Below are 12572 nucleotides of genomic sequence, written 5' to 3'. Positions count from 1 at the left end.
GTTAAAACCTATAAACAGTAAAAAGTTTTGAGAATTGGCGTGTTTGATTTGTGGAACACCACTGAGCACTCAAGGCTAGCACAACTCTGACATAAATCAATCTGAGTGTGTAATTATTGGCTCGTTGCACACCGGGTAGCGAATCCGGTATCGTAGCGGGCAACACTGTGTCACCTGCCGGGAGCCCCTGTCTCGGGTGACTTGCAGAGGTGCCTTCGAGCCGCATGAGCTCTGTGGTGCGGCTGAGGTACCCCGGTACCCCCACAGCTGCCATCGGGTACGGGGCTCCCGCCATACTTTCACCCCTCAGGGCCCGCTCCGCCCCTCCCTCAGGGCCCGCCCCGCCCCTCCCTCAGGGCTCCACCAATGGCACGGCTCCAGCTCGCCGCTCTCCCACAGGCTTAGCCAATCGGAGACCGGCAGGGACTCTCGAGCCGGCGCTTCCGCCAATCTGTGTCTCGTGGGCGGGGCCTCACGGCTGGCGGGGCGGGGGGGGCGAAGCGGGGTGGCCATGGCGGCGCTGCCGGTGCCGCTGCTGTCGCTGGCGCTGCTGCTGCTGGCGGGATGTGGCGGGCCCGGCGCCGCGGGGCAGAGGCGGAAGGAGGTGAGAGTCGCCCGGAGTCCCCGTGCTGCGCCGGGGCGGGTTCTCGCTGAGGGGGATGAGGGCAAGACCGGCCAGGGCCCGCGGGGGGGCCTGGCCTTATCCTGGGTCCCCGCCCTGAGGTTCGGCCGGCTCTGAGGGGAGCCCGCACGGAGGGAAGGTGCTCGATTCCAGGTTCTTCAGTTCTTGTTAGGAGCACTGTACGAGTGTTGTCTTCCGAATGTATGGGATTTGCGGAGGGGAGGATGAGTGGTCTTTGGTTCTAGTCGCTAAGGTGCAACTTAATTCCACGCACTTGACCTGCAGGGTTTAGAAAAATCCTTCTATGTAAGTGTGAATACTTGTGTCAGTCGTAAGTCAGATAATAATAATTTATTATTATTATTGTTATAGCGAGGTTTTCGGGGCTGTCCTGTGCAGGGTCAGGAGTTGGACTTTGATGCTCCTTTGATGCTTCCATTAGGAACCTTCCAATTCAGGTTATTTTATGATTATTTCCTCTAGCATATTTATCTGAAGAAGGGTGTTAATAAGTAGAGAGGTGCTTTGTGATAAATGTAACATTTGTGAGTTTGTCAAACTAACGCCTCTTCTTAAAATGTTATAGAACTGATTGTCTCCTTTTTAAGGAATATTTTAGTGTTGAGCACTCTTGAGTTTTTCAAATATATTCTGAATTATGGTTCCTTGTTTCCAGCAGTGCTGAAAATGAGAGGTTGAGATTGGTTCCATCTCTGGTGTCGATTCCACTGCCACAATTTTTGAAAGCTGAAAGAGTTTGGCGCTTAGTATAGGAAAAAGGCTGTGGGGGGGATGGAGGTGGTTGGCACACCTGAAAGAAATCCTACAGCTACTGTGAGGAGGGGCTGCTGAGCTGAGGGTCTTCACCAGCCTGGTCATGCTGAGTGCTTAAAGCTCTGTGTGTTACTGGGTGGTTGAAGTTAATGAATTATGTGAACATGACTGTCCAATGCTTCTGTAGCCTTGCAGAATCTTACTGAACTGTCACATCACCTGGGTGGCGTTATGGAAAGCAGTGCAGATATTTGTTGTATCAAAGCTGAAACCTTCTAAGACTGTACTGTGAGACTGGGAGAAAATAAAACAACTCAGCAATTGCTCTGACCTGATTTTCAGATGGTGCTATCAGAAAAAGTGAACCAGCTGATGGAGTGGGCCAGTAAGAGATCCGTGATCCGAATGAATGGAGACAAATTCCGGCGCCTCGTGAAGGCCCCTCCCAGGAACTACTCAGTGATTGTGATGTTCACTGCCCTTCAGCCTCACAGACAATGTGTTGTGTGCAAGTATGAGCTCCTTTAGTCCTAAATTAGAACTTGAAAGTCATCTGATGCTTTGTAGGAGACTAAATTTAAGAACAGGGTTGCACTTTGACACAGGTGGGAGGAATAAACATGGGCAAGTTACAGTTGGATTGTCCTTGCAATCTAATGTGTGGGAGTATGTGTGTAATGTGTTTGTGAGGAAACATAATCCTCAGTTTTATCTCCCTCCTAAAATAATCCCTGCTTTGCAGAATGAGTGTTTACACTGGAGAAAGACACAGTGAAAGCTCAACTTTCCAGGCATAAGCTGCTGAATAAACGTTTGTAGAATTATTGCTGGCCATGGAGCTTAAATGTCGTTCTTATTTAATATATTGCTTGGCACTTATTTACAATTCCAATACCCTGGATCCTTAACCATATTATAGCTTTTCTGTATTAATCTGGAGGTGGCAGAGGTCTGTAAGGGTGATTTTTATACCTACTCCGTTGAAATTATTGGTTTCCCACCCTCTGACCTGGAAGAAAGGGCACACCTGGCCACACTTTGATGCTCTGTGGACTGGAAAATCATGAGTAGCTGAGTTCCAGTTCACCTTTCAGTTAGAAATTGCCTCAGCTTGTGTTCGTGGACTCAACAAATCTTGCCCTCCCATTTAAAAAAGCAGGTGCAAATGCTTCCCCTGGTGGTAGATGAGTGTCTGTTCTTAAATGAGTTCAATAACACTTAAACTTTGTTTGGAACTCCAGAAAATTAATGGGGTGGGTGTGGGATGCACGCATGGATGGGGTGGGTGGGCACAGCTCCCTCAGCTGCTTTACAGCTTGCACAAGTGCTGTGGACAACCCCCTGACACAGCCTCTCACTTGGTGTGTTTTCCAGGCAAGCTGATGAGGAGTACCAGATTCTGGCAAACTCCTGGAGGTATTCCAGTGCATTTACCAACAGGATTTTTTTTGCTATGGTAGATTTTGATGAAGGCTCAGACGTGTTTCAGATGGTAATGTCTTTTTCTGTTCTAACACTGGTTTTAGTTTGGGTTTTGGGAAAGAAGGTAAAGATGTTAAATAATTTAGTGTAACAGTGAACAAAGGAATGAAAAGTTAAAAGCTGTCACTCTTGAAAGAAAGATGGCTTGAGCATGTAGGTAAGAATATTAACACAACTGACAGATGTGGAATAGGTACAAGGAGTGAATTGGTTTCTTTGACTTTTTTCCCTGGATTTGTCTCCTGTAATAACTTATGGTGTAATTCTTAATGGAATTCTGTGGTATGTGAAGAGGCAAGATAGAAAGCACTGATGTCATTAGGAGCAGCTATTACAATTTTTAGATTACTAGAGAATGATAAATTAGGCTTTTGGTATTTCTTTTCAAGTACCCAGCCATTTTTCTTTTCTATTAACATTGTGTGACCACATTTTTTTTTGTTCTCCAGCTGTGAGAACATTCCATGTACACTTGGAATTGTAAGTCACATTAATAGTTCATTACAGTCTTGCAGATGTTAACTATTTTTTTTAAGAGGTACTAATCTCTATTTAACAGCCACACAGTTTAGGCAGTGATACTTTATTAAATGGAAGCTTTTGAACTGGAAAGTTGAAGAGAGATGTCTTTTTATTACTCTTTAATTTTTAATTTTTTCCTTAGTGTTACATTAAAAATGCATTCATCAAGCTATGGCCTTCCTAGGATGCCATATTTTAGAATCATAAATTGTTATTTTGCAGGTTTATCAAAACTAGTATTTGGAGAAAAAACAGAGTCGGAAAAATGTGCATGACATACAGAAATGCAAGCTGTGTGCTGTCTTCTGGGTTTTTTTTAAAGTCACGGCCATTGAATCAAAGAGCTAACTTTGCTGATTCAGTAACAACATTGCAAGCCAGAAATGGCATAGAATTGTGTCACTAAATAGTCCTTTCATAAGCTATATCTTCTGTGAACTCTCTCCCTGCAGCTGAACATGAATTCTGCCCCCACTTTCATTAACTTCCCTGCCAAGGGGAAGCCCAAGCGGGGGGACACCTACGAGCTGCAGGTGCGTGGCTTCGCGGCGGAGCAGCTGGCGCGCTGGGTGGCCGACAGGACAGACGTCCACGTGAGTACAGACACCTGAGCAGAGTCAGCACCCCTTCCCTGTGCAGGGCCAGCACCCCCTGTGCAGGGCCAGCACCCCTTCCCTCTGCACCCCCTGTGCAGGGCCAGCACCCCCTGTGCAGGGCCAGCACCCCTTCCCTCTGCACCCCCTGTGCAGGGCCAGCACCCCTTCCCTCTGCACCCCCTGTGCAGGGCCAGCACCCCTTCCCTCTGCACCCCCTGTGCAAGGCCAGCACCCCTTCCCTCTGCACCCCCTGTGCAAGGCCAGCACCCCTTCCCTCTGCACCCCCTGTGCAAGGTCAGCACCCCTTCCCTCTGCACCCCCTGTGCAGGGCCAGCACCCCTTCCCTCTGCACCCCCTGTGCAAGGCCAGCACCCCTTCCCTCTGCACCCCCTGTGCAAGGCCAGCACGCCTTCCCTCTGCACCCCCTGTGCAGGGCCAGCACCCCCTGTGCAGGGCCAGCACCCCCTGTGCAGGGCCAGCACCCCTTCCCTCTGCACCCCCTGTGCAGGGCCAGCACCCCTTCCCTCTGCACCCCCTGTGCAGGGCCAGCACCCCTTCCCTCTGCACCCCCTGTGCAGGGCCAGCACCCCTTCCCTCTGCACCCCCTGTGCAGGGCCAGCACCCCTTCCCTCTGCACCCCCTGTGCAGGGCCAGCACCCCTTCCCTCTGCACCCCCTGTGCAGGGCCAGCACGCCTTCCCTCTGCACCCCCTGTGCAGGGCCAGCACCCCTTCCCTCTGCACCCCCTGTGCAGGGCCAGCACCCCTTCCCTCTGCACCCCCTGTGCAGGGCCAGCACCCCTTCCCTCTGCACCCCCTGTGCAGGGCCAGCTGGGAAACGTCACTTGTGTTCTGTGCCTCCTGAGCTTCTCTACAGAGCTCATCTACAAAATCTAGTTCAGACTCATGACTGCATCTTGGAATTTCCTTACAGTCTCTGTGCTGGTGTTTTGTGTAATGCTGTATTTGAGAAGATGGTAAAACTCATGTTCTTCCTTCTCGCTGTCTGTTCCTGTGGAAGGAAAACAATCTCTAAATTATTGAACAGGGTAAAACTGAAGTTACAGTACTGGTGGAAGAAGCGTTGCTTACCTCCTGAGTCAGATTTATTACCTAGAAAACATGTGTGTGCCATAGTTTTTCCACTCAATGTGTTGTGGGTTTTTCAGCAGGAGCGCAGGTATGATGTCTAATCCTACTGAGAGAAAATAATTCCCCTGTGCTCTGCTCAGATCCGTGTGATAAGGCCACCAAACTATGCTGGGCCCTTGATGCTGGGGCTGCTGCTGGCTGTCATCGGAGGCCTCGTGTATTTGCGGGGCAGCAATCTGGATTTTCTCTACAACAAAACTGGCTGGGCCTTTGCTGCTCTGGTGAGTCACCATGACTTTTGTTTCCCTATAACACTGACTTTTGTAGCAGTTCAAGTTTTCAAAAGCTTCTGTATTTCAAGCTTCTTAAAACTGGTAGAGGAAAATGAGGTACAGTTAGTTTTGCTTTTTCATAGATTGATAACATTATATGATCTTAGTCCCTTCAGCTCACTGAATGCCTTTTGTACAAAGAGAGTGTGGGACAATTCTTAGCCTGTGTTCCAAACCAGTATATTTTGGTATGAAGTGAAAAAATATCAGGTTAAATTAAAAGTAAAAGAGAATCCTTATTAAATAACATTCCTTCTTTCCTTTTCAGTGTTTTGTGTTAGCAATGACATCAGGCCAGATGTGGAACCACATCAGAGGCCCCCCCTATGCTCATAAGAATCCCCATACGGGACAAGTGGTGAGTGTTGCCTTCACTTTCTTTTCTGCAGAATAAGGCTGATACTAAGAGACAAACCAGAGTGCAAATTCTGCTTTTGGCTTCTCTCTTTGTGGGTGAGACCAACCTCTCCTGCAGTGAGCAAGGCAAATCAACATGTCTTACACCTGTGTTGTATCTCAAATGGTGAAGAGATGTGATGGTTCTAAATTGCTTACAGCACAATAAAGGTATTTATAGGTTCAGTCTTAGATGCTGAAATTCCTGTTGCTGAGCCTGGCAATTATGTTTTAACCTGGTCTTGTTAACCCACACACTCATCTTATGACTTCATGTAAAACCATCTTTCCTCAAGATTCCTGAGGTAAATTAATAGCTAGTGACCTCAGATTTATGAAGCCTCTTTCTTGGGAAAAATTTCTTTAACATTATTTGAAATATACTGCTCCATTGATAACATAGAATGAGATGCACTGTGAGAGTTGTCACAGTGTTCAGAGAGCATTGCATCTGCTCAGGTGCTTACACATCACATACTGGCTTTTTTCATATTTTTACTCAGGGAATTAATTTGATGAAATGTCCTTTTGGGCCTGGTTAGATGGGTCAGGCCCTCTGTATTCTTCTGTAGAAAGTGGATAAAACTTTTTTTTCCTATTTAGATACAGCATCATAGCCATAATAGGGTGTCCCATAGGGATTAAAAAACGATATTTTTTCACAAATTTCAATTTTTCTGTTAAGCCAGAAGTGAAAAAGATTCCAAATGTTTGGTTCTGGAGCCAACTGAGTCAGGTTCATGCACAGATTGAAGGGATTGCCCCTAAGCTAAGCAGCAGTGTACACAACCTAAGAATCTCAGTCAGGGAATGGGTCAGATTTGGATCCCATTAGGGTGCAGGAGGGGCTAATCTTGTGGTATTTTGCTCAGCTGGATTGAGAATCTGGCCCACAAAGGCTGTAGCTGCACTTGCTCTTGCTGTATAATCTGAGGCTGACTGTGCATGGTAATAGAAGAAGGATCTTTGCTTCTGTTGAAGCTCCCCCAAAAATCTGTGATCAACAGCTGAAATTGTTCATGCTCCAACTTCTGCTCTTTCCTTTAAAAAAAAAAAACCAATGCAAACCCCAGTTCCAGGCTCTATAGCTGTTGTTAATTATGTCTCCAGTCTTTTCTAAATCTAGTTACTCTTTGTCTCTTACAGAATTATATCCATGGAAGCAGCCAAGCCCAGTTTGTGGCAGAAACACATATAGTTCTGCTGTTCAGTATCCTTCCTGGGAGAGGCATGTGGTTGGTGACAGATTTTTAGTCAGCAAATGCTGCTGCCTTTTCTGTGGTGCTTTGTCATGGCTTTAATTGCCACCTAACACTGAAGCAGAAGCTTGTAAAACCTTTCTGCACTGCCAACTGTGCTTTTCCTGTGCCTCTGATCTTTGAGTAGAAAAATATTTACTGCTTTCTCACCTTCTTGTTTAAGTACCAGGCTGAATACATCACTAAAATTGTGGATCTCTGTGGAATCAGAAGATTCTTCAGGATACTCCCTGTTCCTCTGTGCATGTCTCTTTTCAATGTCACTTATTTCTTGCTTTGGTGTTGAATTCATTCTTCTGTCACTGATCTTTTATTTCTTTGCTTATCTTTTTATCATCTTACCATTTGTTCCTACTAGTCTAGTGATGCAGGATTTTGCCATGCTGTCAAGAAAGGCAAGTGGAAATTTTCAGATTGGGAGCTTTTACTTTTCTCATTTGTATAAAAAATGCTTCTTTGGGGTCTTAAGAATACCTTAAAATTCAAAGTTCTGTTTTTCTATTCCCACATGTATGTTTCTGATCCACCATTCGTAACTTTCGTCATTCCTGGCTGGAGCTTTTCTTCTGTGTCTTGTCACCTGTGTGAGCATTCCTTTATTTTTTATTCAGGACCTTTTCTTCTATTTATTCTTTTAAATTTAAAACAGGCACTTGTATGAAAACTTCGGATCTTTTTCTATTACTGTATTTTTGATCCACTTGGTCAAATTCAAAGTAGAAACTTTTTGTTGATATTTATTTGTGTTATTGCTGTCCATCAGACCCAACCCACCTATTGCTGGAGACATTTTAAATTACTAAATTTGGTGAGGTTTCTGTGGGTTCAAGTCACTTTCCTCCTGTGCTGAAGGTGAGCTGTGTCTGAAATTGAAAGATTCCTGATGGTCCTAATGCAGTCAGTGATGAGAATTTTTCCTTTCAGGAGGAGACTTGGGACTGGACATTAGTAGTGAAATGGAATGAAATCTTTGGGAAGTCTGTCTTTCATTCCACTGGATTCACTACTTTGATTTGCAAGGATTCATTCTTGGCAAATATCAGGCCTTTTGTGTTGTCTGTGCTACTTTAATTTTACAATCTTTATTTTTTTTAAATTTGAAGAATTAGAAAAGAAATATTGCCACTTGAAAGACAGCCTTGGATGTTGGATTAAATACTGCATGTGTTTTATTGTTCTCTTGGCTGAGTGAATGCAGAAGCTGAATTCATTTGGGGATTTTCCAGTGGAGAATAGCAGTAGGAGTGGACCAAACTCTCTGGGAAGGAATGCTGCTGCATTGCAAGCTGAGATAATAAATGCATATTTTTCATTTTGCCTGAAGACTTTCCAGTTTATATTTTAAACTTTGCATTTATTTTCTCTTAAAAGCTGACATTATGAATGTCTTTCAGTTTTTCTTTTTTTTCCCCATAGTTGCTGATTTGTCTGGGAAGTGTTTGATTTTTCCAGTGAGTTTTAATGCCCCAGGTATGGTGTGGGAACTGAATTTAGGGGATCAGGAGTGTTGTTTTGAGTCTATTGTACTTTGTTGGTTAGCCTTAAACAGCATTTGTAGATGGTGGAGTTACTTTAGGAATGGTCCTTCTCCACGAAGCTGCTACTTCTGACATGGATGTGGGGAAAAGAAAAAGTAAGTACTGACAGTTTGCTCTCTGAGCAAAGGCATATTCAGTGAGGTTTGATACACCATTTCACAGAAATGGTGCACTGGGGGGCTTTGTTCACTCCCCACCTCTAAGCTGACAGAATCATTTGGATTTTTGGCAGTTTTTGGAGTTGCTTAGCAAACTGTAAGATAAATGCTTTTGGCAGATGGAGAGAGATAAAGATGCTTTGTAATGTTTTGCTAGTAGGAGGGAGAAGAAGGGATTTTTTGTCAAAGCATTTATATAAAATTGATGTAAAATTGGTGTTAATTTTGTATTTTTCAATGACATGAGTAGAACCCTCATCTGACCAAATCTGTAAACATTGCAGAAGGCTTTGGAGACCTGAGTCCCTGGGGTGTTTGCAGGGGCAGCTGTCCCATCTCAGCCTCTCCCTGTGCATCTCTTGCAGTAATGTGCATTGCTGGCATTGGCTTGGTGGTGCTGTTCTTCAGCTGGCTGCTGTCTGTCTTCAGATCCAAGTACCACGGCTACCCCTACAGGTATGGCAGCCTGGGCCCTGCAGCCCCTGCTCTGCTGGCTCATTTGGCAGGAAATTCTCCTCTAAAAATGCTCCACTGGTTTCTCAGAGTAGCAATATTGGTTGATATACTCCAGAAATAAGAGTGTTTCATGGATATTGTGATTTTTCAATCTAACCAAAGCAAACTCTACTTTTCATGGCATTGCATGTTATAAAATACTTCCATTTTCAGAATATCTCAGCCAGTTTATACTGCCAACAAATGTATTTTTTCCCTCTATTTTTCTCTCTTCCATATTTGTACATCTTCATTATTAATCCTTCTTTGTGAGAGCAGGGAGGATGCCTGATGCTTTAAAGCTGCCTGCATTTGGGGATGGCTTGTGTAAGGAGTCCAATGCTGTTAGTTGACCACTTCTGTATGTCTGACTGGCACAGATACCTAGGGTGTGTTTGCTAGTTTTTCTGCATTTTGAAGCAATAAGTACATGTTAAAGGACCAGTTTCTAATGATTTCACCATCTGCAATGAGCTGAATTTGTCTATAAAGCTAAACCCACAGACAGATATTATGCCTTCTCTATAAGAAATGCGTTCTCATTTAAAAATATATAAATAATAAACCCTGTTATTTTATGAAGACTTTTCTCAAGAGCAAAAGACAGCTGAAATTATTCCCTGTTTAATAATTAGTCAGCTTTTATTCTGGTTTCTGCAATGGTCTTAGGTATTCCTGCTGATGTTATTGAATGGAAGATGTGCTTGCCTTTGGTTTTGAGTTATTAGAAACTCATTTTTAAGTGTTTTTTTTTTTTTTTTTTTTTACAACTTTTGTTGTAGCAGCATCAGGCCCATTTCTCACTCTGATTTTCTTGGCATTTATAAAAGCTAAGTGGAATGTTGCACACCTTTGTTTCTTACAAAATTAATGTTTGTTATTTTGCTTTTTTCCAGTTTCCTAATGAGCTAAAGGATTCCAGTCTGTAACATCAGGAAGGTGGTGGCTCTGAACTTGGATGTGGTGGAATGAGGAGCTCAACGTGTGTGGTTTGTGCTACCTCTGCTTACACTGAGACAGTAAAACACTGAACCAAAGACAATGTAGTGCCTTAAATACAGCAAGCAGTTTGCTCTGAAGGACACAGAGTGTTAAGATGCAATCTCTTTCATAAGCTTTACATCTTCTTAAGCAGCTCTACTTATAGCAAAATTCAGAACATAATGCTTAAAACTACATTTCCATGGACTAACTAGAAATGGTACTTTCAATTCATTTGGATAATCTGTTTACCATGGTTTTGTTTTTTTTCCCTTGAATTATCACCTTATTTCCTGTTTGTGCATAGCAGGTGACAGCAGCTTCTCTGTCGTGCCTTTTCATGGTTGAGGAAACAGCTTCATGTACCTGGAAATCTTTTCCTTCAGCCTGTGTGCAACCCTTGGAGCATGCTCCAGGTTCCAGTGTGGAATGTGCAAATCCTAGAGCTGTGTCTCATTTTTGAGAAAAGTTCTCAACTGCTGTATGATGCAAGAGGGTGTTTCACAGATGACGGGGAAGTTTTCAACATGTTGAACAGTTATTAATTAGTTAAATCTTTCTTTGCCAAATGCTGAAACGGCAATGTTTAAGTTGTCAACTTTGACTCAAAGCTGGAAAAAGAATTCTTAGACTGGCCAACACTCACACTCTTAAAAATATGAACCAAAAGTACAAATGTAACTATCTATGTGTTGCATGAATTCAGAGTTGCTAATTGGCTTTCATGTTACCGCCTAGAGCCCTGGCAAACCAACAGATACCAGATTTCTGGTCACTGTGTAAGTTCTTGCATTCTCCACTTGTTTTCTCCACATTTTTATCCTTTGGGCAGAGATGTCTGCTCCTGGGATAAACGTTGTTACCCCAGGACACACTTGATAGCCTTACAATTGAATGCATGTGCTGCTTGCTCTCCCCTTTTGTTCTGTCACCTCACAAAGATACTTTGCCTTAAGAATTCTTGAGTGGAAGACATTGTGCCTCAGCAGAAACTGTTGTGCAATTCAGCAGTTATGCTACAGGAAATCTTTGCAGCCTGATTCAGTAACACTTCCTTCCGTAGGCTCTGGTGGCCTTAGAGTTTCATAGGCAGAGAGACTTCTGTCTCCTGCTTCTGCCTCTCCTCTCCCAAGGGGTTACAGAATCTGGATGTTTCAAATGGAATCTCAGAAGGGATTGTATCACTCCAAGCAGAATGTTATTCTTATGCAGTTTTGCTGAATTAATACACATCTCAAGTGCCTTAATGTTCTAATTTCATTGTTTGATGTTTCAACTTGTTGAGATGCATTTTTCTATGCCATGCAGAACGATGAGCCTTGGTGGAACGGATTAATTGTGTGCCTGACTGCATTTTGGACAAGATTCAATAAAACTTTTTAGTCTAATCCATGCTCCTGTGTCTTTTGAATTTTGACATAAAACAAGCCAACCTCTTTTCTTCCACTGTTGTTTCAACATGTTAATCACAGCCTGTTTGTATAGAGAGAGTAAACTGAGTATGGGTGAGTAGACTGGATTAGTGGCCTCTATGTGTTTATGTGGAGAATTACATCCCAGAGTGTCAGCACTAGAGAGATGCTCATGTAGCCAGCTGATAGCATAACAATTACATGATTTTGGCTTGTCTTTGACAGCTGTTGTGCTGTGAAAATCTTGGGTTCCTGGAGTTCTAGACAGATCAACTCCTGGTGTTTCTGGAGGTGGAATCTTGTTAGCATTGTAGATTTGCCTGGAACAACTCAGCACTGCTGTGGCTTATTTTCCTGCCCAGCTGGTAAAATGTTTCCCATAAACTTTTTCACTTATAATTTATTCTGTCCTTCTAAAACCATCCAGTTCCATATTGCCTAAGTTTAAACAGTCACACCTCATGCAGGTGAATGCTGAATTCATGTTTACCTTTCACTTGAGGTGGCCATGATGTTGGGCTTTTGGGATTTTCCTCTTTTTTTCCCCATGCTGAGATGAAAATAATGCTTCTTTTTTCCAACAGTTTTTCTGCTCTCTAGGCTGAAACTGAAGTGCATGGAGAAGGAAACAGGTGTGGTAGTGGAGCAGAAGATGGAGTGCTTGCAGGGACCAGTGGCAGGTTTAGAGGGGATGAATTCTGGCAAGGTTTGACTTGTGCAGCAGTTGGGAGGTAACAGCTGGCTCTGGTTGGTACCCAGGGTGATTCTTGGTGCCAGGGGCACTGGCAGCTCACTGCCTGCTTAATGCAACGCAGCTGGGGCCAGCAGAACAAAGGTGGCCAAGGCAACACATTCAAGATGTGCTGTGGGGAAACTGGGAGCTGCTGAGGATGTCTCCTTTAGAAAGGGAATCAT

At 43.9% G+C, this 12572-nt stretch overlaps 1 protein-coding gene across 3 annotated transcripts; it reads left to right on the top strand.

Moving 5' to 3' along the window:
- The first annotated feature begins 471 nt into the window (after positions 1–471).
- Positions 472–11633, top strand: MAGT1 (magnesium transporter 1). Of its 3 annotated transcripts, XM_059858975.1 has the most exons (10): positions 472–604; positions 1739–1908; positions 2771–2888; positions 3853–3993; positions 5227–5367; positions 5687–5776; positions 6961–7024; positions 8632–8706; positions 9135–9225; positions 10161–11633. In XM_059858975.1, exons 1-10 carry the CDS (start codon positions 512–514, stop codon positions 10174–10176), a joined length of 999 nt encoding a protein of 332 aa, XP_059714958.1. In that variant the 5' UTR covers positions 472–511; the 3' UTR covers positions 10177–11633. The 3 variants fall into 3 exon arrangements, with proteins under 3 accessions (XP_059714958.1, XP_059714960.1, XP_059714959.1); XM_059858977.1 differs by lacking the exons at positions 9135–9225; positions 10161–11633 and having other exon boundaries at positions 6961–7049; positions 8490–8706; XM_059858976.1 differs by lacking the exons at positions 9135–9225; positions 10161–11633 and having other exon boundaries at positions 6961–7049; positions 7998–8706.
- The last annotated feature ends 939 nt before the right edge of the window (positions 11634–12572 follow it).

Source organism: Haemorhous mexicanus, chromosome 14 (genome assembly GCF_027477595.1).
Source record: "Haemorhous mexicanus isolate bHaeMex1 chromosome 14, bHaeMex1.pri, whole genome shotgun sequence".
NCBI lineage: Eukaryota > Metazoa > Chordata > Aves > Passeriformes > Fringillidae > Haemorhous > Haemorhous mexicanus.
This window is presented reverse-complemented; position numbering and strand designations above follow the sequence as displayed.

Excerpts from the sequence above, each read along its gene's own strand:
- MAGT1 (XM_059858975.1), top strand. The coding sequence starts at position 512 with ATGGCGGCGCTGCCGGTGCCGCTGCTGTCGCTGGCGCTGCTGCTGCTG. Across the intron at positions 2,889-3,852 it reads GCTCAGACGTGTTTCAGATG|CTGAACATGAATTCTGCCCC; the intron begins GTAATGTCTTTT and ends CTCTCCCTGCAG. Across the intron at positions 8,707-9,134 it reads GGATGTGGGGAAAAGAAAAA|TAATGTGCATTGCTGGCATT; the intron begins GTAAGTACTGAC and ends CATCTCTTGCAG.